At 43.4% G+C, this 25,322-nt stretch overlaps 1 protein-coding gene across 1 annotated transcript in view; it reads left to right on the top strand.

Moving 5' to 3' along the window:
• Positions 1 to 8,379: 8,379 nt before the first annotated feature.
• MINDY4 (MINDY lysine 48 deubiquitinase 4) overlaps positions 8,380 to 25,322 on the top strand; it is a gene marked incomplete at both ends in the record, with an annotated part of 63,623 nt that continues 46,680 nt past the window's right edge. The window contains 5 exons of the mRNA XM_082296189.1: positions 8,380 to 8,442; positions 9,984 to 10,103; positions 10,662 to 10,864; positions 13,443 to 13,701; positions 14,697 to 15,118. Coding sequence (XP_082152315.1) covers positions 8,380 to 8,442; positions 9,984 to 10,103; positions 10,662 to 10,864; positions 13,443 to 13,701; positions 14,697 to 15,118 — 1,067 coding nt within the window. The remainder of the gene's footprint in view (positions 8,443 to 9,983; positions 10,104 to 10,661; positions 10,865 to 13,442; positions 13,702 to 14,696; positions 15,119 to 25,322) is intronic.

Genomic DNA, 25,322 nt, shown 5'->3' with positions numbered 1-25,322 from the left:
CCAAACTTAGAGAGCTTCTGCTGAGGTCTGTAAGAAGTTGGGGCACTGGGATGAGGTTCAGCCATCTGAACAGACCATGAGAAACTACTGGACACAACATTAGAAACTGCTGGATATAAATAACAGTGAAAAGGTGGAGAAATAGCACCGTGAGGGATGGTTAGATTTCTGTGAGAGCCTCAGCAGACATCAGGACAGTCACCCATAAGACAGGATGGAATAAAAATGGGGAGAATATAAGAGAAACAGGCTATCAGCTACCACGGAACGGCTGCACAAGGAAAGAGCAGCAAATCCTGCTGTTACCAGATGCTGTGGGAATACTCCAAGTACAGCCCCACTGTGCACCTGCATGGATTCCATATTTCCAGCAGGATAATGGCCAACATTTGTTCATAACTATTTTCCAAGCATTAAGGTGAGACAATGGTCTCTGCCTCCTGCTCCCTAATACCTTGCATTAGCAAATAGTCCCGGAGATTGTGACTAAATTAGCTTTTAACTATTGAAAATGTAATGTTCATGGGGATATGACAACCTGGTATTAGGAAACTAATAACAGCATTGTACCCAAAAGACACACATGTCATTATACACAGGCTATGGTTAACAGTGATTCAGGATTCCAGCAGTTCCTTAACAACAGGGCTCAGGAAGAACAAAGCATCCATCATATTCCTACATGAAATACTACAACAATATAATAAATTACACAGCTGCTTCCTCTCAAGGCCTTGGATGCAATTATAAAACTCAGTGGTGGGCAAGTACATATTGTTGGCTCTCATTTCTTCTAAGAAGTTTAATTCTTACCTGTGTTTCATAACTTTTCTGCAACAGAAAGCTGAGATTCCAATTAAACCAGTCCTCCTTCACCAGAGGAGTGAGACAAAAAGATGGATGAAGCTCCAGATTGAAACAATGCCACAGCTCAGAGTTCCTGAGTTATAAGGATTGTGATGCTGTATTTCAAACTGTGTCTGGCAGTTCTGTGATTATTTGCTCGCTGTTTGCAACTCTGAAATACTCAGAACTGCACAGAGAAGCAGCCAAGGCTACCAGGCAGTGTAAAAATGAAGGGTTTTTGAAGGCCTGTCCTTTGTTCCCAATCCTCCTGAAACTGATGGGGAGTGACGAATGCTGTAAAAAAAAAGCCTGGTGTCATGCCTTTTCTTTTTTACAGAATGAAACAGCTTTTTAATCCAGCATCAAAACAGCTCTTAAGGAAATATTAACCAAACCACACTGGAGGAATCCAAGCCAATGTGACACTTACCAAAACAGGTCTTTTGATTTGTTTTAATATTAGGGTCTAAAATAACAGGGGCTATAATAATATTAATAGTTTAAAGTTGCTGGGAGAGAGGAACCTCAATCCATCCCATTCCTCACATCCAACAGAAGATGCTCAGTGTCTGGAGAGGGATTACAGTCAGCAGGGGAACACCTGAAGAGCAGGACAAAGGAATTCCAGCCACTCCAGACAGGAAGGCTTCACCAGGGGTCCTGCTTAGTTGTGGCTGCCCCATCCCTGTGTCCAAGTGTCCAAGGCTAGGCTGGACAGGGCTTGGAGCAACCTGGGATAGTGGAAGGTGTCCCTGCCCATGGAAGGGGTGGGACTGGATGAGCTCTAAGGTTCCTTCCAACCCAACCCAACCCATTCTGTGATTCTATGATTCAATACTGATTAAACAATACACAAGATAAACAGAATCCACTTGTGGCCCAGGCAGATTCTGCTGGTTTCATTCAGCACAGCAGCAGAAAGTTACCTTGATATTGAATTGTTCAGGGGGTGGGTGATATTTTAGTATTTTTTTCCCTAAGAGTGCATTCTTCAGGTATCAACTCGACAGGCTAATAATTTTTGCAGCCCTGATTTACAGCATTCCTGAGCAGGAGAACAGTGTAACAGCTTTCCAGCATCAGCCCAACATCTCATCCTTGAAAAGCTTTATGAAACTTCTTGCCATTATTGTTTTACTCCTCCAGTCATTTCTACCTTTGAATTCCAACACTTAAATGAAGGTAGGTCTGATAAACACAGGCAACAAGATGATACTTGGATTTAAGTGACAGATTCTTTGGAGGGAGATGCCAGGGCAGGCTCCCAGGGCTGGGACTGCAGCAGCTTCAAAGGCAAATCGTGCTCTGGTTGAATTACTAGAGAATTATACATGTTTGTAGTGTAACAGCATGAAGATGTTACAGGAAAAGAGAACCCTTGAGGCCAGGAATCCCATAATCTAATTCCAGTTTAGCACTGGAACTGGATTCCCACCAGGGCAATGACAGTGATCAGGAAATGCTGAGCACAGCAAGTGCAAATTTTGGACTGGGAGCAGTTAAATCACCTAGAGAGAATGGGTCTGGAATTCTTCAAGATGAGAAGCAAACTCAAAACTTCTACAAGAACCTACACAGGAATCCACAGGAAAGATGCTGTTTTGGATTTAGACTCAAGTGGTGCTTGGAAAACAGTTCAAGTGGAATCACTGGAAAAGCTGTTTTTTAGTGGTGCTCACAACAAAATTGTATTGCTGTAGAAAAGAGCTGATGAGTGAAAAAAGCACCAGATAAAAAAACGGGAAGAAATGGAACAATGTAGAAACCAGGCTATAAGACAAGAAAATGATGAAAAGAACAGCCCCAAAAGCAGGAACTATCACATCTACAAACAGTCCAAGGACTACATAGAACACTGGGTTAGAGGGCCAGATAAAACATGGACCAAAGCGAAAAAAAGAAGAAAGAAAATCCAATTAATTTTTGCTTGGCTCAACAGGGAGTTCAGGAGTCTGAAGGAAAAGGTCAGAATTTAAAGAAGTGGAAAGCTTGCCCACATGCAGAGAGCAGAAAAGCATAAAACATGGCAGGTCAAAGCTAAACAAGAAATTAAGAGGATGAGAATTAATTTGAACAGCACCTTACAGCGGACACTCAACTTCCTGGTAAGAAGTTCTTGAAGAACATTAAAGTAGGAGGCCAGCTCAGGAACCACCAGGAATGCTTGATGGAGAAAATGCAGCAAAACCACTCTTTACTGGGCTGTTCTGACACAGACCTTGGCAAGATTTCCACATCTCTGACATCCTTTGTAGTGAATCAAGAAACATTGGACCAAACCAAAGCTGTCAATAACCCCCCAGAACTGATTCTCATTCTCTACAGTGTGAACCTGCAAAGCTGCTGGCAAGGGCAGGTCACCCACACCAAAAACACCTTCCCTCTTTTAATACTTTTTTCAGTGTATCAGCAGTAATTTCCTGTATTCCTGTTCACAGTCAACACAAACTTATGTACATTTTTAAATAAAATGTACAATTGCAGAACTGAAATGGAATTTTTTCTAATCAATACCTGTACCAATGAGCCAAGTTCAAGCTAAATGAGTCATTTTGCTCAAACCCAAATTCTATAAATTGAAGGGAGTGTCATAGCCTTCAAGAGCTTAAGCACCACTTTAAAAGAATCTGTCAATTATTTAATAGAGATTCTTCCCTAATACAATGTTGCCAATCTATGTCTCACATCCAAGGTTAATTTAGGGCTTAAAATGGAGCATTTCAAGTACTGTTGCATTAAATAATTTATCTTGGAAAAAAAATGTAAAGAACAAGGAGAAAATTATTCATGTGAATAAAGAACATGAATCACAGAGGAGAGAAAATTATAGCTATATAATGCAGACATGCAATGATCGATCCTTTATATGAGGTGACACGAAGGAAGGAAATTTAAATTGTAGGGTGAAACTATAGCTACATACAGTAATTTTAGGGTTTTTTTAAGAAGCAAAGAATCTGGTTCACCACAGATTCTGGTCCAATCAGTCAAGGTCCTACCAAGCCATCCAGACAACCTCTGTAAATCCACTCAGGTGCATCTTTACTGTCACTACACACTCTGAGAATCACAGAATCTCCTGAGTTGGAAGGGAACCACAAAGACCATCAAAGTCCAGCTCCCAATCCTTCCTTCCAAAGATCTCAAATCTCAAGCACAAACACCACACACAAGCACACAAACACTTCAAGTTCCACAGGAGAACCCACCTCTGTGACATTTAGACAAAGGAAGGTCAGTCCCAAGGCAATTCCAGGGATGGGCATCATAGAATCATGGAATGGTTTGGTGTGGAAGGGACCTTTAAAACTCATTTAGTCCCACCCCCCTGTCATGATCAGGGACATCTTCAACCAGATCATGTTGATCTTGTCCAACCTGACCTTGAATGTTTCCAGGGATGGGGCATCCATTGATCTCTGGGCACCCTGTGCCAGCTTCTCTCATGAAGCCTCAAAGGGCAGTTTAATTCTCTTTCCAAAGACACTTCAGAAGGTGGCCAAGAATCACACCATTTATCTGCCCACATTAGTGGTGATCAGGACTCCAAATCATTTCAGACCTCCTACCTGAACATGGAGACCCCCAGAGCCAGATGACAAAGAACCACCTCCCTGTCCAGGGTGTTTTGCTGCTTCCCCTAGGCTTGGATCAGCCATGCTGAGGAGAAGCTGCCAGGCTCATCCAGCCCTTGGGCACTTGCTGCTCCTTCACATGGGTCAAGGGAGACCATGAAAACATCAACACAAGAGGCCTGGAGCTCTGTGATAGACAGCAGGGTGCAATGAAGGAATTGAGGAATGCTGCCAAGGCATGGTCAGAAAAGCCAGAATTATTCACCCCCTTGGCTCTGGGGGGTTTAGATCACGCTGGATCACATCCCAATGATCTGTGCATGGGAAATGTCACACACATTTTTGGTACCCCTGGCACACGGAGGACACTGATCAGCAGGACTGAGTTCAGTAGAGGGTCATCAGATGGGCAGAGGGTGGAGCACGTGCCCGAGGGGACAGGGCTGCTCCAGCCCGGAGAGGAGAAAGCTGCAGGAAGGAAGAGATCTGCTGTGTCAGGAAAGGTCCAACTCAGCATATTCTGTGATTCTGTCACACTGTGGAACCACAGAGAGAGTATCAAATGGGAGAACCTGAAAAACACACTGCCCTGACCATCACAGGAATCATCAGCCTGAAAGAGCACAGACGAGTAACAGGCAACAGAGAAGGGAACCCGAATAACTCACCCAAAGAAAAAGAGCCCCAGCAGCATCTCCTCTGAGTCTTGTCACAGAAGGGCCACCAGTGAGACCATGAAAAGGCTCTCCTGCACATCTTTTGGGCTGAGGAGGGGATTTATGTGATGCAGGGAAGAGCTTTACAGCATTTTTCAGAACTCATTGCCAAGTTTAGGGAAGGAACCAAAGGCAGGAGAAGGTAGGGGTCAAGGTGATTTGGGAAAGATGAGCTCCAGGAAAATACAGAGGTGACTCAGGAGTTAGAAGAGGCTGGCTGTGTGCAGCCAGGGCTAGCCAGTGTGTCTGTGTTTGTGCCCGTGGTCAGTGCAGTCTGTCCTGTGTCCTCATTAAACTTTATTTCCAACTACTCTCTCAGGTGAGTTACTCTCTATTCTGTGGCTCTGTGTTTTCAGAGATCTGACTCATCTGTTTCTTTCTTGAACTTTTAACTCTTCCCCCCCACCCCCTGCAACTTCTCTGAACAAGCTAAGGGCTGTAAAAAAGAGACAGGCAACAGAAAAAGAAATAACTGGACCAAAAGAATGTTTTGGCAACAAGGAGAGCAACCAACTTTCTTGTTCCTCACCACAAATACCAGCCAAGTCATTTCCTGTACAAATCAGCCACTCTCCAACCAACCCCCTTATTCACAAAAATGCCTTTTGTTCACAAAAAGTTGCTGGATTCAGCATTTAAATTTCTTTTAATACATTTCACTTTCTGCTGTTACATACAAAGAAATATTCTGCATTTCCACAGAAAACCACAGGAACATTAACTAGACAAATAAAGATCACCTTAAACAGAGTATAAAACATCAAGCTTAAGTGCAATTATGTTCTCCAAAGCACAGAGCAGAGAACAAAGGCAGTCAGCAAACTGCAGCTCACACGTAGCTATGTGTAATTATACAAGCCATGCATAATTACTTTTGTTCTAATTACTTTGCATTGGTATCAGGCTTTACTGTATTCTAAATTCTCTAGGAAAAAGTTGTCAGCCAACTGCAGGTGCCTCTTAAAAGCCAGAGCTATTACAGTCATTGAATGTTACCCACTCTGGAAAAAAAAAGGTATTTACAGACACCACAATGCTGAAAGAAAACTTTGAGAAGCCTTTCCAGACCTCCCATGTGCTGGATTGCTGGAAGTGTCACATTACTGGAAGCATCTCCCTTAGCCCCTAACCAGACAAATGTTTTTAGACTGCATATGACCAGTAGCTGGTGATTCTGAACCAGCCAAATTGTCTCACAGCCCCAGCTGCTGTGTGACAGGAGGTGAGCTCCACATGCCTGCCATGACTGCCACCCACTGGGACCCTGAAGCTGGGACAGGGACACTTGTGAGCTTCATGACTGATTAAAAGCAGAAGCCTGAAAGGCAGCCCCAGTTCCTGTTGATTAACAGACCTGCACACACAGGAGTGCCACGTCCCCGGAGTGCGGCTGCTCAGCAGCCCTTAGCTCAGACAGAGATCAGGATGTGTGGGAAATGTGCCTCAGGAATCCCTCTGCAGCAGCTGTGAAGATGCTGGAAAATTGGAGCAGGTGGGATGCAGCTGATGGGCTAAGAAAAAAGTGATTAAGTGCACAGGGGTGCAGGTCAGAGCTCAGAGAAACCATTGCAAGCTGGTTTGTCTGTGGATTACAGAGCAGCCTGCTGCTGAACTGGGCTTGCTGCACTGGAGGGGGCTGTCACTGATGTGAAGAATAATCAAATTTGTGGGACCAGAGTGATGAGATGGGCAGGCAGCCCTGTGCCTCAAGAGCATCACACCTCAGCAGACACTGCCACTCAATGCAACCAAAAATTATTCTGAAGGTCTTGGAGAAAGGGAATCTCAGAGAACGGGAATCTCATCTCCAAAAAGTTGTGCAGGTGGTTAACACAAAGCCTGTAGTCCACCACAGTCCACCATTTGAACACCTCAGGCTCAGCTTAACTTGGCAAAAACTCAGCCTGTTCTGATGACAACCTCCACAACCTGGCCTCCAGAAGTTCTTTCCCAGGAGCAGGGATGGATGGAGCTTGCAGGCCTGGAGGCTTTAAGAAGCAGTGGGCCACAGCTTCTCTGGGGGAGGACATCACAAACTCAGGCAAAATCACCTCCAGGCTGCCCTGAGATAAATGAAACAACACTGGGAAAACCTATTGTATTCCAAAACTTAATCAAGTCAGAGAAGTAATTGAGCTTAACAAAACACCTGGAATTATTTAGGGACCTCTGAAAGGGAAAGGACACAGCCAGCCAGGCTGGGTACACTCCAGTGAGAGCTCCAGTCTGTACCTGACATGATGCTGGAGCAGGAACTGCTACAATGCCTCAAGCTCTGACTGCCCATCCATTCATCAGAGGGACAGGGATGGAGTCCATGCATTGTTCGGTGAAAATAAGGGAATACAAGCCTTGGAAAGGCTTTATATGCTGTACACAGCTATTGAATGTGGGTCAAGTAAAAGACAGAGCCACACTCACCTCGGAGAGCACAGTTAAATGGGTGAGACAGAAGAGCCAGGAGCTGAAGCAAGAGAGATTTGAAACAGATTGGGAAAATGACCCACACAAGAGTGACCAAATTTTGGGAGAGGTTGGCCAGGCTGTGGAATCTCAACAGCCAGGGGCACAGGGTACTCTGATCAGATCCCCAAGCTGAAGAGTGTCACCATAGTCTCAGCCTTGATCATGTAGGTGCAACCTGAAAGGAAAGGCTCAGCTGATGAATGTCCCGCTCCAGACACTGCCAGTGTGAGAGATTCAGCTTCTCTGAGCAGCTGCTTTTCTTTTTTTTTGCATTTTTTCTTTTTTTTTTTTTTTTTTTTTTAATTTATAAAGTTTTATGCAGAGAGTGCCCTTTTACTAAAAGTACGCACATGGTCGGTTAAAAGTCGCATTAGCACAGAATTATTCGGCTGCAGATAACTACGCAGAGTTCTTTAAAAATAAAAGAAATAACCATAAATCCGTTCCCTCTCTAAGAGCTGAACACTCCTTTCTTAAACATTTTTATTACTATTTATTTATTTATTTATTTATTTTTTTTAATTTAAAGCAACCACCCAGCCGCTCGCTACGAACTCTCTCCATCCCAAATCCCTGCCCAGCTTCCTTCCTTCCTTCTTCCCTCCCTCCCTTCCCAGGGGGAGGAGTTGTCCCCGCTTCCGATGACATGGTACCCACAGCAACATCCCTGCGGGCTCCGTCGCGGTGCGGCCGCCCCGGGCAGCGGCGATGCCGCCGGGCTGCCATGGACTGAACAACATCCCCGCACCCCAAAACCGCTTTTTTGGGGCTAAAACATGGACAACGCCTTCGTGGAAGAAGTGGCCGCATCACTGGTGAGAGAGTTTCTCAGTAGAAAGGTAAACTTGTCTCGATTTTGTCCCAGCTGAGCCCCGGTGGGGATGGCACTGGGGAAAATGGGAAGGACTGGAAAAATTGAGGGGTGCTCGGGGACTTATTCCAGCCTGGAATCAGCTGGATGTGAAGGGTGGGAGGCTCTGGGGTGAGCAGCTGGACTACATCTCCCACAGTGCCCTTTCATTCCCGGCGATGGAGCCGCTTCCTCCCGCTCGGGGAAGCCCCATCCTTACTCACACAGGGCTGCGAGACTGGAAATTAAATCAAGAAACGCACTTTCAGTTTGGTTTTTCTTGTTGTTTGCAGTTTCAGTTTGATGTTTTTTTATTTTTTAAAATTTGTTTTTGCTTTTTTTCCTTCCCGAATTACCTGTTTTGATGTTGTCCTTCTGTTTGCAAGAGGTATACAAAGCCTAATTTATTTATTTACTTTTTTAAGGCAGAAGGTAACAGTTTTAGAGAAACTGTTCAGTTGTATTTTCCCTCCCAATTTTCAGTAATAACTCAGCAGAAAACCCGTTTTTTTGGGGGGGAAGGAGTTGAGATAAAGGGAGGAAAGAGGCCATTGTATCTGTCACAAATTTAATACTATAAAGGGAATTTTGGACCACACAGGGATATGGGGAGTGTGGGATTGAGCAGACTGAAAACCCACCTTCACATTTCTGTGTAGCAGTGCCTATGACCTTGTATTTCTGTTAAATCCTAGGGAAATACTGCTGATGTCAGACTCCCAGTGTCAGGAATGAGTTGTTTCATATCAGAAATTAAACAGCCACTGTCTCTTTAAGTGCTACACAAAACTCATGTTTTGCATCCTGTCTCCAAATTCACATTTTCAAAACAAGGGCCACTGATAATCCTTTGTGCTTCTGCTTCCCCCACATCTTTCATACCTATCAGAGCCTACAGGGATAATGATCTTTTATTTACCACAACTTGCCCTTAATTTCATAAATCTGAGCCAGACACTCTGTCAGCAGAAAAATAAATCCTTTGTTGTGACAACAAATTCTTCAAAAGGAAGGAATCAGGGCTTTCTCTCTCAAAATAGTAGTCTTGTGTTGTACCACTTAAATTAGTTTGGGATCCAACTCACAATAAAGCAGCCTCTCCTCCCAGAAAGTGAGATGCACATAGATTTTGTCTCTGAGGTGCCCGTGGGTGCTGACCACAGACTGAAAGTCAAAGTTTGAAGACCCCAAACCAGCTGATGCTGTGGAGATCTGACTGATTTCCAACCTGAAGCTGGCTGGAATAACTTCAGCTCAGGGCCCTTCATACCAACCATCAGTCTTAGGGGGCTGTTTAGCTGCTCAAGTCACCTGCAAAGAGGCTTTTGTTTTTCTGTGTTCAGCAATTTCCATCTCACATAGCACCTTAATTATTTCCACATCCGTGGGCTGTGATAATTCAATATTGTACCATTACAGCACAGGTTCTGTGGGTTACCTGGTTACCAGTTGCTGCCATCCACAAGTTTCATGTCACACCAAACAAAACTGAGAGTGAAAGATTCGGGGTCTGACACTTTTCCTTCTCAGGGTTTGAAGAAAACCATCACCACCATGGACCGGGAGCTTCCCCGCTCTGCACTCAGCATCAATAACAGGAGTGAGCTCCGGAATGTCCTGCACCTGCACTCCTTGTACAAACAGAACAAGGTGAGGCAATCCATGGTGCTTCCCAAATTGTGGAAGTATCCTTGCATGCCCATTTCTACTTGTAGCTTTATACATGGCACAGCAGATGAAAATTACTCTCTTAGCATTTATTATCCTTTAAAATTCAATATAAATAGGTCACTCATGACTTGAGGCACACGATGCTTTTGGTCAGCAGCCTGAGATATCTTCATATAAGTCGATAAATGCCACTTCAAAAAGCCCTCTCCCAGTGTAGAAAAGGTGCATTTGAGCACAGTTTCCACACTTTGGAATATTGAGATAAAATGAGAGCCAGAAATCACCGTGACAGGTTGCTTTTTTGTGTCGTGCTTCCTTCATTTAACACAGCAGCACCTTTGAGCTCTCGACATTCTCTAGCTGCCATCTTCCAGTTCCCTGGATTGTTTGTACAGTCACACCTGGGATACACCCCCAGGTAACTGTAGGAAATAGTTCAAATGTTCAGTTGCTGTACAGGGTAAAAATAACACCCTGCAGCCAGACCAACACAGCGTTTCAATAGTCACCGAGAGCTTTATTTCTCTTTTTGGCTAGGCAAAGGAGAACCCACTGAAAACACTGCTTGAAATTATTACTAATTACTTCCTGGAGCACCGTGGGACTTCCAGGAGCACGGGTTCCAGCTCTGCTCTGTCAGCTCCTCAGAGTAAGAGCTCAGCATCCCACCCATCCGACCTCCCGGATGAGGACCATGGCAATGCCAATGCACTGGATGAAAGCAAAACTCAGGCCTCCAGGTACAGTCTGATTTATTTCTCTTTGCCCTTTCTATTCACTTAGTTTTTCTTAATTAAGGGAAGTAGTGTTAAATGTTTTATCATTTCTTCAGCTCTACCACATTTTTATTGGCTATCCTCATAACACAAAGCTTAACTTCCCAGATTATTAAAATGTCCTGTGCAAGCCCCCCTTCAAAAATTATCTTTTGTGTTCCCTGACAATTCTGAAGGCTGATAAACTCAGTTGCATCTTTCAGTCACTGAAGTACATAGAAATAGGAGATTTCATGCCTTTTAAATTGGGAATACTCAAATTGAAGCAGGTTTGGAGGTGAAACAAACCCCCTGTGCTCAAAATACAGGTATATTCATGGCTTACACAGGCAAAGGTTTGCTGTCTTAAATTCAGTGTTGTTACAAATTCTGTAGGTTCAGATCTTGCAGAATATCTGAAAATAGCATGTAATCAAGTTTTTCATTTGTTAGTGCCTCAAAGAGGATTAACAGCCCTGTGCTTCCATAGAAAGCTTTTAAAATGGTCAGAGAAGAGTAATTCACCTTCCCAGCTCCACTCTCAGGGAGTTAATCAGGTTTTATTCTTCATCCTAAATGCAGCATGCTCAAAGGAGCCAAGTCTGAGCATCAGTGCTTGAAAAAAACCCATGAAGTCATTTCTTATTGGGGAAGAAAGCCAAGATGTTTTAAGTTGAGCTCAGAAGGAACACTTGAAAAGGAGGCAGTGCAAAGGCTTTTTTCCTCTTTTCTTTTTTCTTCCTCTTTTTTTTTTTTCCTTTTTTCTCGTCCTCTTTTTTTTTTTTTTTTCCCGTTTTTCTTTCCCTTTTATGGATCTCTCCCACTGAGGAGTCCCTGACACTGCTCTGTGAGGGCTCAGCAGTGCCCAGCAGTGTTAACATTGGAAGGAACCTTAAAGATCATCTCATTCCACCCCCTTCCTTTATCCCAGATTGCTCCAAGCCCTGTCCAATCTTGCCTTGGACACTTCCAGGGATGGGGCAGCCACAGCTTCTCTGGGCAACCTCTGCCAGGAGCTCACCATCCTCACAGGGAAGAATTCCTTCCCCAGTCTCCCATCTAACCCCTTCCTCTGTCAGTTTAAAGCCATCAGCCCTTGTCCTGTGGCTGCAGAGTTGCCATAAAAAGGGTTGTTGTGGGCAGGTTGAGAGGTTGGCTCAGCCACGTCCTTTTTCAACCCACAAACTGAACCAGTCAGGGAAACACCACAGCAAAGCACAGCTCTGGATCATCCTCACCACTGCCATCCCCTCTGGGCAAAGGAAAGTCAGGAATTGCCAAGGTCAACCAGCCAGTGCCTGAAATTAGTTTTAATTTCAACTACCTGGGTAATTGTTAACGATGCTTTTAGGGGTGGAGAGTATAATCAGACAGGACTCTGCACAGTTCCTCATTAACGAGTCTGCTTTCCTTTTAACTTTCCTTTTGGAGGTTTGTGTGAGTGTCTGTAACTGTTAAAAGAGTCTCTAAGCCAGCACCCCTTGGCAATGAGGAGTTATGTGCAGCTGGGTCAGGAGTAGCATTCCTTACTTTTCCTGATGATTCCAGAGGCAGATCATGCTCCCAGAGATGGATCATGCTCCCTTTATTTACATGCACAGCGTGTCCTCACAACACAAGACACACCCCTGGAAAAATGGGTTAAATAAAAGGGACATTTTTGTGGTGCAAGATGTTTCAACTTATGGACTTGCTTTACAATGAATTAGGATGGAGGATGACACCCCAGAATGAAAAACAAGTTCAGGGGCTTGTTTCCTTGTGTTAAGGAAGGTGAGCATTTTTGGGTTACACAGAACATAAATCTATACCCAGAAATCAGTAAAATGATTTCCATCACAAAAGTGCCTTTCTTTCTGGACTAAAATAAGTGTTCTACATCTCAACAAAGAGTGAGAGAGGTCAGTAAAGTCAGTCTAAGTTACAGGAGAACAGAAGATGTGAGCAAAAGTGTTAACAAATTTCCAAACAGATGGAGAAGGAACGGGAACTGCTGGTTGTAGTTTAGGACCTGTCTGGTATAACATATAAATTGTGCTTTCTATTATGATACTCAGTCATACAGTCACAGAATGGTTTGGGCTGGAAGGGACCTAAAAGATCATCCAGTCCCACCCCCTGCCATGGGCAGGGACACCTTCCACTAGCCCAGGCTGCTCCAAGCCCCATCCAACCTGGCCTTGGACACTTCCAGGGATCCAGGGGCAGCCACAGCTTTTCTGGGCACCCTGTGCCAGGGCCTCCCCACCCTCACAGAGAAGAATTTCTTCCCAATGTCTCATGTAAATTTCCCCTCTTTCAGTTTGAGCCCATTTTACATCAAAATATGTAAACATGGGATTGTGTTACCCATATTATAACCAATCGTGGCACATAATAATGATACTGAAAGAATGTCCTCAAGTCCTACATCCAGGTGTTTGAGTGACAAGTGACTGCGTTTGATTACCACTCCGAGATAAACTGTTCCTTAATTTGACAGCAGTGCTTTACTTAGCTTGTTTTATTAATCTACTTGTGCATTACTTTGCTGTTTCAAGCTTTTCCTCTTTCTTCCCTCTAGGTATGATGTTGAGAATCCGCTGGATAAAATCCCTCCACCCAGAAAACATCAGCACAGGAGTGAAAAATGCCACCCAGGGACAACCCACAGCAGTAACTTACCCTGTGCTTGGGACAAGAAGTTAAAAGACAGTCAAGAGGATTTAAAGGCAGCTCCGGTTTCTGAGGAGCTGAAATCCACAGGGAAGGAGAAGCCAAGGCCCAGGGCTGGTCTCACTGCCAAGGGAATGATGGCTGGACCAGTAGCAAGTCCACCAGAGGTGATTCCCAGCACTTAACAAAGTATTTGGCTTGCCCATGGATTTTATATCCAGCCTGCTGGGATAAAAATCATTTGCATAAAGTATTCAGATGACTTCTGCATGTTAATCCATTAAATCTGCAGGCTGAAAAGGTGCAGTGAGTTAGGGAAACGGTTCTGCCTAATTGAGAATTTCAGATATAGACACTGTAGGCAACTGCCCCTGCATGTCTGTGATCTCAGGTCACCAAATTCCTTTATAAATCTTTCCCATTCTTGAAATCTCTTGACAGATTTGGTTTTCTGTTTTCCTATGAAAATTGCTTTTTTACCTTCACAGTGTCTGTTTTACTCTGGTTTTCCAAGACCTCACATTTAATCAGTGGCAGTTTGGAACTGGAAATTGCTTTCAGTTCGAAATATGTTTCAGAACTGATCAAATCAGACCATATTGCATCAAGAAGTGCTCTCAAAACACAGTTAAGAATTTCTTGCCCTTTTTTTTTTTCCTTTATGCTGCTTTTATATAGACAGGGACTTTTCCAATGTAAAATTAAGCTTGTAATAATGAGAAATTTAACTATTTTAACTGTGACATTTAGATAATACTGAAGAGCATGTGGAAGTTAAATGAATTAGCTGGGTTTTTATAAATATCTCTGATTTAAAAAAAAAGACCAGTGGTAGACACCAGTGAAATATCTTATGTATCTTGATTTCCTGAGTTGTGTACAACCCCAAGATAAGCTTTTAGGAGGTATTTTGCTGATTTTCTTGGGTAAAGGAAAGCATATTTTAATGGAATGTAGCATGTTTAATACTGGTCAAATTTTAAGTGAAAGTGTTTGTCTTATTTATTACGGATTTTTTAAAAAATCTGATTTACTCCAGAAGCTGTTTCCTAATAACAAATTGTTTAGCCCAGAAATCACTCCTAGAGCTTTCCTTTTCTTCTCATGTTTATTTAAAGACGGTAAAATTTTAATCTGTGGCTGTCATGGCACTTTTTTCCAGGATCTCCAAAAAAGGAGACTTTCCAAACGATCCACGAGCATCAGCAGCACAGCACAGCTCAGGGGTGAAGGACATCTTGAAGAACAAGACCTGAGTGTCCCAAGCACTGATTTTCAGGAAAGCAAAGCATCTCCAACAAAATCAAATGTGGAATTTACATCAAAAACTCTGCCAAGCTCACACACCAGTTCTGCCTCTGAAAAACCAAGGAACAGCCCCAAAGATCCAGATGACTTTTTTTCCAAGCTGCTGTCTGAGAGAGAGAGGGCCAAGACTGAGGAAAGAAAATCACTTCCAAGCTCTGGTGCAGACAGCAGTGAAAAAAGCCTTAAAGTGAGTGCCCCTCACAGACATTCGGGGGCTGGGAGAGCAAAGAAGGAGAGATCCCTCAAGAAAGCTGAGAGTCGGTTGTCAGGTCACAGGTGAGAGTATTTCTGGGAATATTATGCTAAACTAGATTTTTGTTGTTGTTCTGCACGATTTCATAATTATATAAAAGTTTTAGAAGTGTCTCCTGTGAGCTCCAAATATGTATTTTTGGCTTTTCTCTCCCTTATATTCTTAATTGATCTTTTTTTAATATTTTTTTTTCTGGGTGAAATCAAAGAGCGAGAGCCATGGCATTTTGTTTATTTACACACTAAAACAGCAGCCAGATTTCTTAAAATTATTATTGCTATTTTGTTTTCCGGTTTAATTTCTTGTAAGCCTGAGATACCACGTGTGGAGGCCCTGTTGAGAAGGAAGCAATTATACATTAGGTCTCTCCACATTTATGTTAAGGGCTGTGGGAATTATCAAACTGGGGATCTGCTGGAGCTGCAGGTGGGCCCGGAGTGGCACTTGCTTCCTCTCTGGAACCAAAAATCAGCTGAGAAAGAGCTGCAAGCATTACACAGTGCATTGGCTTGTTTAATTTGTGAAAGACTCCTGTGTAATAGGGCAAAGTACTACAGTCTAAAGTCTTAAAACTTCTGGTTTCATACAGCTTGACTGAACCTCCAAGGTGGTGCTGCTCCATCACTTCACCCTTTCCACTCACAGGATGGTTTTTTACCTCACACTCAGCATTAATTGAGGTGGAGAAGAGAGCTTCAGTGGCCTTTGGCAGCTCCCTAGCAAAGCTGAGAACATTGAGTGTATTCCTGGTATTTGATAGTCAGTGGATGTATAGTTCATTGAGGACGAGCCTCAGAGGCATGGTGGACTGGATGGAATTCTTTGGGAAAGCTGTTGAGAAAAGCCAGTAAAAAAGTCTTGTACAAACTTCACTTGCTAAGGGCTGGGTCCTCCACTGGGCTCACAACAATCCCAGCCAGCCCTGCAGGCTTGGGAAAGTGTCTGGAAAGCTGCCCAGTGGGAAAGGACCTGGGGTAATGGTGACAGTGGCTGAATGTGAGCCAGGAGTGACCAGGTGGGCAGGAAGGGCGATGGCACCTGGATTGGATCAGGAATAGGGTGGCAGCAGGAGCAGGGCAGTGATTGCCCCCTGTGCTGGGCACTGGTGAGGCCGCACTTCCAATCCTGGGGTCACTTTTGGGTTCCTCACGACAAGAAGGACATTGAGGGGCTGGAGTGTGTCCAGGGAAGGGAATGGAGCTGAGGAGGGGCTGGAGAATTCCTGAGGGAGCTGGGAAAGGGGCTCAGGCTGGAGCAAAGGAGGCTCAGGGGGGACCTTGTGGCTCTGCACAAGTCCCTGACAGGAGGGGGCAGCCGGGGGGGTCGGGCTCTGCTCGCAGGGAACAGGGACAGGAGGAGAGGGAACGGCCTCAGGCTGGGCCAGGGGAGGTGTAGATTGGACATCAGGGAAAGTTTCTTCACTGAAGGCATTGGGACAGGCTGCCCAGGGCAGTGGTGGAGTCACCACTCCTAGAAGTTTTCAAAAGTGTGGATGTGGCACTTGGGGACAGGGGTTAGTGGTGAACATGGTGATGCTGGGTTACTGGTTGGACTCGATGATCTTAGAGATCTCTTCCAACCTCAACAATTCTGTAATTCTGTGGTTCACTCAGATGTAGTTGGACATGCTGACACCTCCCAACCTTTGGCAGAAAGAGCTGAAAAGGAGAAGCTGGGCTGGAAGGGGAGTGACCCACAGCACAGCACACGATGTGCTGCCATCCTGTGCTCCGTCCCCGCAGGGAGGGAGTGCAACAATTCCCTCAGAGCTGGTTTGGTCTCAGCAGGAGCAGGAGAGGGAGCCCTTTCCTAAGCAGAGCCTGTTTGCAGAGGAACACAGGTTCACTCCTGGCAGGCAGTGTGAGTTAGAGCCAGCAGAGCCTTGGAATCCGTGCTGAGCTCTGAGCTCCTGGAAGCGCCCGCAGAATCCAGCAGGGCTGCTGAGACTCCTGGAGTTAAGTGGAAGGAGCAGAGACTGCAAATAAACATCCAAAGTACAAGGCCTGGCTATTGCGAGACTTTTATTTCCCTTCAGCCAAATCCTGCAGTGTTTGAGAGCCCTGCAGATTTTGGCCAAAGTGGTTAAGCATTTTAAAGAATAAAAAATTACAATGTGGGAGCAGATATTTGTCTGGATCCTCTTCCGTTCTCTGTTACCTGACATAAATGCTAATCTAAGTATTTAGATGAGTAGCTGAAAACCTCTATAATATTAACCATAGCTGGTTCATTCACAGCATCTACAATTCTGGTCATCAAAATATCCTGGGGAAATGCAGATGCACAGCATTTTGACTCACACCTTTTAATGAAAGAAATTACAGGGGTCAGCGATGGTTCTTTATGTCATGATTGTATTTTTTGCCATGTCCTGAGGGGTTATTTCATAAAAAAATACAACATGGTGTAGAGTTTGCATACCTATCCAGATTCTACAGCTGGGGTTTTTTTTAGAATTTTTGTTTTTAATTAATCCAGGAGAAAAGCAATATACAGGTGGCAGCAAATCTTCATTTATCCCCAGCTGTAAGCAGACAGCAGCCAATTTAATTTCTCAATTCACAGAATCCCAGCACACCAGGTTGGAAGGGACTTCAAGGATCACCTGGTCCAACCTTCCCTGGCAAAAGCAAGGTCCAGACAAGGTGACCCAGCACCTTGTCCAGCCAAATCTTAAAAGTGCCCAGGATTTGGGAACTCAGCACTTCCCTTGGGGGATGGTTTCAATGGCTGGTTGTTCTCTTGAAAAATTTTCCTTTTTTTCTCCAATGGGAAAATCCTCAGGAGCTATTTGTACCCATGGCCCCTTGTCTTTTCCATGTGATTCCTTGGAAAAAGGGAGTCTCCATCTTTCTTGTAGCCAGCCTTTAAATGCTGGGATGTGGTGATGTTGTACAGGCAGTGCACACACATTTATCCAGAATTATGTCAGTGATTCCTCCATGCTCCTTCACAGCAATTTAATTTGACTTAACAAATTAAAAATGACATTTATGTCTCAGTGCCACTTCAGTGGAGAATTTGAAACCCCTTTCAGGTCATTTTGATGCTGTTGTTTATGGTTCATCTTCAAAGGAGTATTCACCTGTTGTTGTTGAATCCGTGTTCCTCTCAGTTGTGTGCAAGGCCAAGTGAAATGAGAATTACTCACTATGTTTTTTGGTTTTTTTTCTTTTTATTTAGAGATTCTTAAGGGAATAAAACCCTAAATTTAAAAGTACCCAGTCCAAGTGTCTTATCCATGACTCCAACAAAAAACTGCTGTATCTGTAGTTTCTTAAGATCTGTAGGAACTTGGGAGAGATGATGTTGAAGGAACGAACTGAGGTCACAGATAAGCAAATTATTAAAGACTCCTGAGTCTTTTATCCTGGCCAGAGCCTCGAATGGCAGCAAGGAAAGGTTCTCTGCTTCCTTTGATATCCTGAGGTGGGGTTGGGCCTTGTGGCCTCTAAATCATTGTGTGATTCTCCTTAGTGCTGAATATTTATCTGGGAATATTTATCGTTAACCTGAGCACACAGAGGGAAGAATGAGTGGAATGGAATTCATGATCTTTAGAAATTGTAAAAATATAAACAGGTGTTGAACTTGATGCCTGTCCTTGTGTTAAAGACTTTCTATTGCTTTTCCAGAAAGAACCCACGACGAATAATGACTTTTTTGGGAAGGTTACATGGGGTTAGAAGGTCAAGATTTCCCCATTTCACAGCTTGAGCAAACAAAACTGGGGAAAGGCAAGAAAAAGCCACTTCAGAACAGTTGAGAAACAATTCTTTGGTCTTGGCTACAGAAACGTGTTGGAGTTGTTGCTCCTGCAGCCCCTGAAGTTGAAGTGTTTTCCTAATTTTCCATATTCCCTTAAGTCTGTCAGTGCAAAGTGTGGTGGTGCTGTGGAAACCCTTCAGCTGTCAGCTGAATAAATAATTTCTAGATGAGTAAATCTGAGCTGGCAGTTCTGCAGTGGGGTGGAACCACCTTTTGCTGAGTTAGATGGGCAGATTTGGTCTGTACAGCTCCATTTCTGTTCTGGTAGTTAAGAAGAAGAACATGCGGTGCTTGAAATTCTGTTTTTCACGTATAAAGCCAACCAACTTCCCTCCCCCAGTTTCAAGAAAAACAGCATAAAATTAGCGTCAGAGCACTGAAATCAGAAAAAAAAAGGGTAAAACGGGACCAAGGGAACAAAAGGACTTTGCAATCAGGACCTGAAGTTAAGGATATTTCCTAGGAGCTCAAAGGGAATGACTCAGAATCAGAAAGGCACAAAGAATCGGGAGTATCGTGACGTCAGGACAGAAATTTCCTGCTGCCATCAGCGAGCAGAGGGATGCAGCAGTGAATCCCATTGTCCAGAGGCAGAGATCTGTGCAGTTGCAGGAGCAGGGAGGATAATTGATTCTGCACTCATCCTTCTATTGTGAACAATCACCTGAATTATCCCCGATTGCGCCTGCCTTTCTCCCTGTGCCTGGCCACCGGTGCTGGCTGCAGCCTGCCTGGGAGCTGCTGCTTTGCTGCCAGCATTCTGCCAGTGCAGAGGGATATTCCAGGCACCAGGGACTGGTTTATGGCTCTGGAACTTGGCTTCAGGTGCCTTTTCCAACCAAAACCTGACTCTCTCCGAGGTGCTTCAGCTCCACTACCAGGAAAGTGCCAGTGAGCTCAGAGCCAGGATTTCTCTTCCTGCCAGAATCTCTCAGCTGAGTTCACCTCAGCTGGGCACTGTTTAGTGCTTCCCATTCCCAAAATATCCCTCGTTATTTGGTAAGAAGCCTTTTTTTCTAGCAGTGCCCTGCATTCTGACACGGATAGGGTTGGGTTAGGGAATTGCCATAGACACCAAGCAGAACATTACTCATATTTCATAGGATCTTAGAAATTACGGATGGAAAAGGACTTTTAAGGTCATTTCTTTCTATGGCAGATGAATCACTGCTATATATATTTATATTTGCTGTAATACTTTTTCCAGGTTTTGTCTGGTCCAGTCTTAGATGACTCAAGTGACACCTCTCCCCTGATAATACATTCCAGTTTCTAGCAGTCCTTATTATAAGGATTTTTGTTGTTGTATTCGCCTTCCATTTGCTATTTTTTTCCCTGTTTCCCACAGCTGAAGTTGATTTTTGACCAGTGTTTCTGTTACTTGCTATATATCACCTCTGTTAAAATACTTTAAGTATTTTTCATGTTCCTTTAGGGTTTTTTTTGTCTAAAGCTTGTACTGTCTGCTCAATATTTTTCTCTTTCCTGCTCTGAACTTTTGCTGTTGTTTTTCTGCTAGGTTTTATTGATTTGTTTTTTATTTCCTCCACGTATTTAAGGATTTCTCTACCATTGTTACACTGTGACTCTCACAGATAACAGAGCAAGAACTGTCACCTTCTGCTCCTGGCCTGGTCCTCAGCATTATAAATCCCAGTACAGGTGAACCCATCGTGTTAGTGAAAATTCTGCTTTTTCTCTCTCATATGTTCCAAAAAAAAAAAAAGGCCCTGAAAACATCTTTATAGAAATAGGAAATCCTTAGAGGAAAAAAATGCAGATCTTCAGAAAAATCCCTTAAATCCTTTACAAATATATTCAGGCTTGTTTAGTTGTTTTGGGTTTTTATTCTTTTCGATATCTGACACTTTCAAAATATTGTTGTATAAATATTATAAGGACCATAACGCTTTCAAAATATTATGGTCCTTAAAGGATTGGTATTCATGCTCTCTGTTATTAACAGGAATAAAAAAGCTTATTTTCCATGTGAGGACTGAGCCAATACCTGTCAATTACAGATGGTTGAGTGCCTAAAGCTGCAAAGAGCCTCTCCTATCTTTTTATCCTGCATCATCCCCAGCCACAATCTGTGCTGACCTGAATTAGGAGATTGGCAGAGGACATAGGCCGTGAGTGTCTGAGCAAGTCCCAGGCAGGATTTGATGTTCCCTTGGTCAGTGTAAGCAGCAACGCAGAGCACAAGCAACCCGGGAGGTTTCTGGACTGCACTGGTGGTAATTTCTTGACACACTGGGACAGGAAAATTCATTGCCTGTTGAAGGTTAATACGTGAATGTCTCATTTCACAAAGAATACTGATCAACACTCCAGTTTCAGTGCTATTTTTTAAAAAAATAAAGTTGAATTTCCAAGTCAAAGGAAAAATAGTTCCAGCAAAGTTATGTAATGTACATTATTTACCCTGCAGCTTTGGTTGGCTCTAGTCTTTCCTACTGTGCATTTTGGTGTAAATGTAGGTTTTCTAGGAATATTCTGTATGGTTTGCCTGGTGGGCTGCAATATTTCAGTGTCATGTACAAAATTGGTGCGTAGGATGGGATGGCTTTGTCTAAAATAGCACCTGGCAGTTTGGTGAGTAATAAAGCTTTGATCCTGGGAGGTGTTGAGCAGTTCCTAAAAGTCCTCACCACCTGGATAGCTTGTTCTGTGGGATGAGGTCTGAGCTCCCATGGCCGTATCGTTTTGGACTCGATCTTGTTTAAAACCAGCCAGAAACCCCTGGATTATTCCAGGATTCTCAGTGTGTGTGTGTGAGCAATGCCTGAGGAATTAATTCAGTTTTTCCGCCTGTGAGAGGAAGAGGATGCACTGGGCCGGGGTGGCATTTCTAGGAAGTGGGAGTTTAGTCAGAGTGCGGGGTTCAGACGAGAGAACGGAAAGGAACGCGGGGCTGGAGCAGCCCAGGAGTAAATTACGTTGGCACATTTCCTTCCACCTTTGTCTGGGAGCTCTGCGTTGTCCTTCAGCCACACTTTGCATCATCTCCAGCTTCCCCCCCTGCTTTGGAGTGGATTTGGAGGCAGGAAACATGAGAATAGTGCAGCCACACCTTCCTGGAGAGAGCAACCAAACCCTCCTGGAGGGCTTCTGATCCCTTACTCCAGGGAGTAAGTCTGGGTTTGACTCTTACAGCCAGCAGCAGAGGAACATCTGTCAAACTGGGCTCATCTGTGGGGAATATGGATTTAACCCGCCCATGGATGAAAAGAAAGGTCATGGTTGCCAAATCAGGAGTGAAAACCTTCAAGAGCCTGGAGTTGTGTAACACCTTTTATAACATAATGCTTGGACCGGAAAAAAGGACCTAAAATAAAAGTTATGAACTATTGTGACTTTTGTGCGGTGCCAACGGATTTATGGCACCAGAGCCCATGGTGTAACATCTGTGGGGCTGCCATTGGCCCTTTTAGTATTTTTCCAGCACTCCATAGGAAGAGGCACTTTGCAATTGCTGGAAATGACAAGTGGCTTCTGTATAATTTCTTTCTTTTTGGAGAGGAGGTAAATCTGGAGAGGTCCAGCCCATTGCCTGAAAAGCAGTCAGTCAGTTGAGAATTTGCATTAGAGGATCATTGAGGTATCTTCCAGCTCCATGACTGTGGAATTACTTGCTCCTTAAAAAAAAATCAGTTTGTGTGCAGGTGGCATGAGGAATTTTTTTTTACCTCTATTTATCCCTCAGATTACTTTACCAGGAGGTAAAATCTCTGCGGGCTCACCAGTAACCTGTTTTTTGAACTCACCTTTTTTTATAATGAGATAAGAGAATTACCCCATCCTCAGCATAAGCTTTTGTTTCCCAATTTAACAGTTGATATTAGTTCTCAGGAAAATCATTTATATTGCTAATACCTGTCAGGTTACAGTGGTTTGGACTGTTAAAAATCTGAGGTTTCTGACAGGAAATGGAAGCCCACGAATATTCCACATCCTTAAAAATTAAGTGGCCTCGGAGTTGAAGGCCCAAACCAGAGAGAGTGGGTACTTCATGGATGGTAAATGGAGCAGAGGGTTGGATTCACCTCCACTGATGTGAATTGATTGAGTGCCAAAATCTGGGAACCCTTTTCTGTGCTTTGTGTCTTGTAGGTGCTGTGCATTTTTATTTATTGGAATTTTATCTCCCCATCTTAAATTTTTCTGATTCTCGTTCACTTTGCTGGCAGCAGTTTTGAGTTGCTGAACATAATGGTGAGTTCACACAGGTGGTACTGAGTTCTTTGGAAATCCCAGTGTGAGGGTGTCACACTCCAAAATCTCTGGTGGAGGACAGTAGGAACAAAGCAGCTCCACTTTTATTACAATTCTGATTTTGTAGTTGGTGATAAATATTCATTCATAGCGTGTGGATGAGCTTTGTGTTCAGGCGAGCCCAAGTCATCAGGCACTTCAAACCATCTTGTAGTTCAACCTGTGATTATGGTCATCCCTTTTTTACATACAAACCTTCTCAACAAAGATTTCAAATTGTCACAGTTAATAAAATTTGGCAGGACAAATTCGTGTTCATGTGTGAGGGAATCTGTTTCTATCAGAAGTGACCACTTCTGTTAGAAATGACCCTTTCAATGACAAGTTTCTCATTTACCTGTTTTATATCTGCCAGTGTTCACAAATCTGTCTGTCATCTGTTCACAAGCTAATTTTTCATATTGCAAATGTGCAAATCAGATCAGATGCAGGTCTTCACTAAAAAGGAACTTTGGAGAAATTAAGTGTATGAGCCTCTGTTACCTTTGTCAACCAGACTTGCCAAAACGATAGAATTTATATTAAATCTTCATGACAAGACCTTTTCTCTGTAGAAAAATATTGCCTGGCATTGATTGTGATCATGTCCTTTGCATCTTTACAATTGCTTTTAGTAATTCTGGTTTTGTAATTGTGCCCCAAAACAGTGGCAAGCTGTACCACAGAGAATGGCCTTTTTTACCCTTTTGCAAACAGCAATAGAGGTTATTTTTTAATTACCTGCTCTGCAGATTTTACTCACTATCCCAAGAATATTGGATATGTCTGCCTGTTCTACATGCAGTAAAAAAGCTGTTGTAATCTGGCAATGAAAATAAGTTTTACCACCACAATCACCTTAAAGGCACTGATGTTTAATTTTTAAGCCCCTTTGTTTATTTGACCTCTTGTGAGTGTTGGTGTAAATAGGAAATGGTGGAATGCACATCCATTATTGTGCCAAGGAGCTCCCTCTCTGCGAGTTCAGCTCTCCTCTGTAAATCCATTTTTCTACAATGCTTGGAGGCCAGAGAGGAATGTTCAAATATTTAGAGAAAGTACTGTATAGTATGTTTAGAATGAAGCATATTTTCTTCCTGTCCCATTTTCCTGCCGTGATGGATGACTTCCCCCTTCCCTAAGTATTCCAACGGAATGGTTTTACACCTACAGTAAATTTTCCTGGAACAGCAGCCCTCTGCTGAAATGGAAATTGCAGTAAGTGTCCTGGCTGTTTTGAGAAACACAACCTGCAAAAATACCCCACTTAAGCAGAAAACACCCAACATTAATCTTGGATGTCAGCGCTTTCCTCAGCTTGATGGGAATTCTCAGCCTTGAGAATTCAGAGCACTTTGCATCCCGGGCTTGGTTCTTCCTGGAATGGGTGTAGAACCAACATCTTTTAGACTTCCCAGAGAGAATTAACACTACAAAAACTGGTGCCAGGTGGGCTGTATGTGAATTGTACCATGGGTGGCTGTATTTTCATTTATATATAGAAACTGTAGTGCAGCATTCAGTGTCTGAATCACAGGATCACAGAATGGTTTTGTTGAAAAGGACCTTAAAGATCATCCTGCCACAGGCAGGGACACCTCCCACTAGACCAGCTTGCTCCAAGCCCTGTCCAACGTGGCCTTGGAAGGTTTTAAAAACTCTTGCAAAGTTAGATAGAAATGGGTTGATTGGGAAGAAAAGCTAGGAAAGAAGAGAGAATAGTGTGCAATTTCAGACAAAACAAAAATGTGGCTCTTGGTTATGCCTGAGAGACATGACTTGGCTGAGAAACGTTTTATTGGTGAATTTATTGCCATTAAGACCCTCTCCTTGACTAGGAGAGAGGGAAAGAGTAGCAAGTAGCTGTGGGAAGGGAATCTCAGCTGAAATTCATGTTAGGAAACACCAACGGGAGATCTGATTGTGTTGTAAAATACACCACAATCAACTCTATTAAATTCTATATCACATAAAATTACTGTAATATTCAGTGGGAGCTCAGTGCTGCTTGTGTCACTGTATAAATTTGTTCTCAGTCCTCTTATTTTTATTGACCTGCTGGGCCTCCCATTTTTTTTTACCTGAAGTTCCTAGAATGTGAGTGATTCATTTCTATTCTGTCTGTCCCAAATTGGGGCCACCCACATTTCCTTGCTTCAGTCCTTTAACTTATTTATAGATAAAAAGAAAAGTGTTTCTGTTCCT

This window comes from Coloeus monedula (genome assembly GCF_965178545.1).
Source record: "Coloeus monedula genome assembly, chromosome: 1".
Taxonomy (NCBI): domain Eukaryota; kingdom Metazoa; phylum Chordata; class Aves; order Passeriformes; family Corvidae; genus Coloeus; species Coloeus monedula.
The sequence above is the reverse complement of the archived record's forward strand: the minus strand, read 5'-3'. Positions and strand labels throughout refer to the sequence as shown.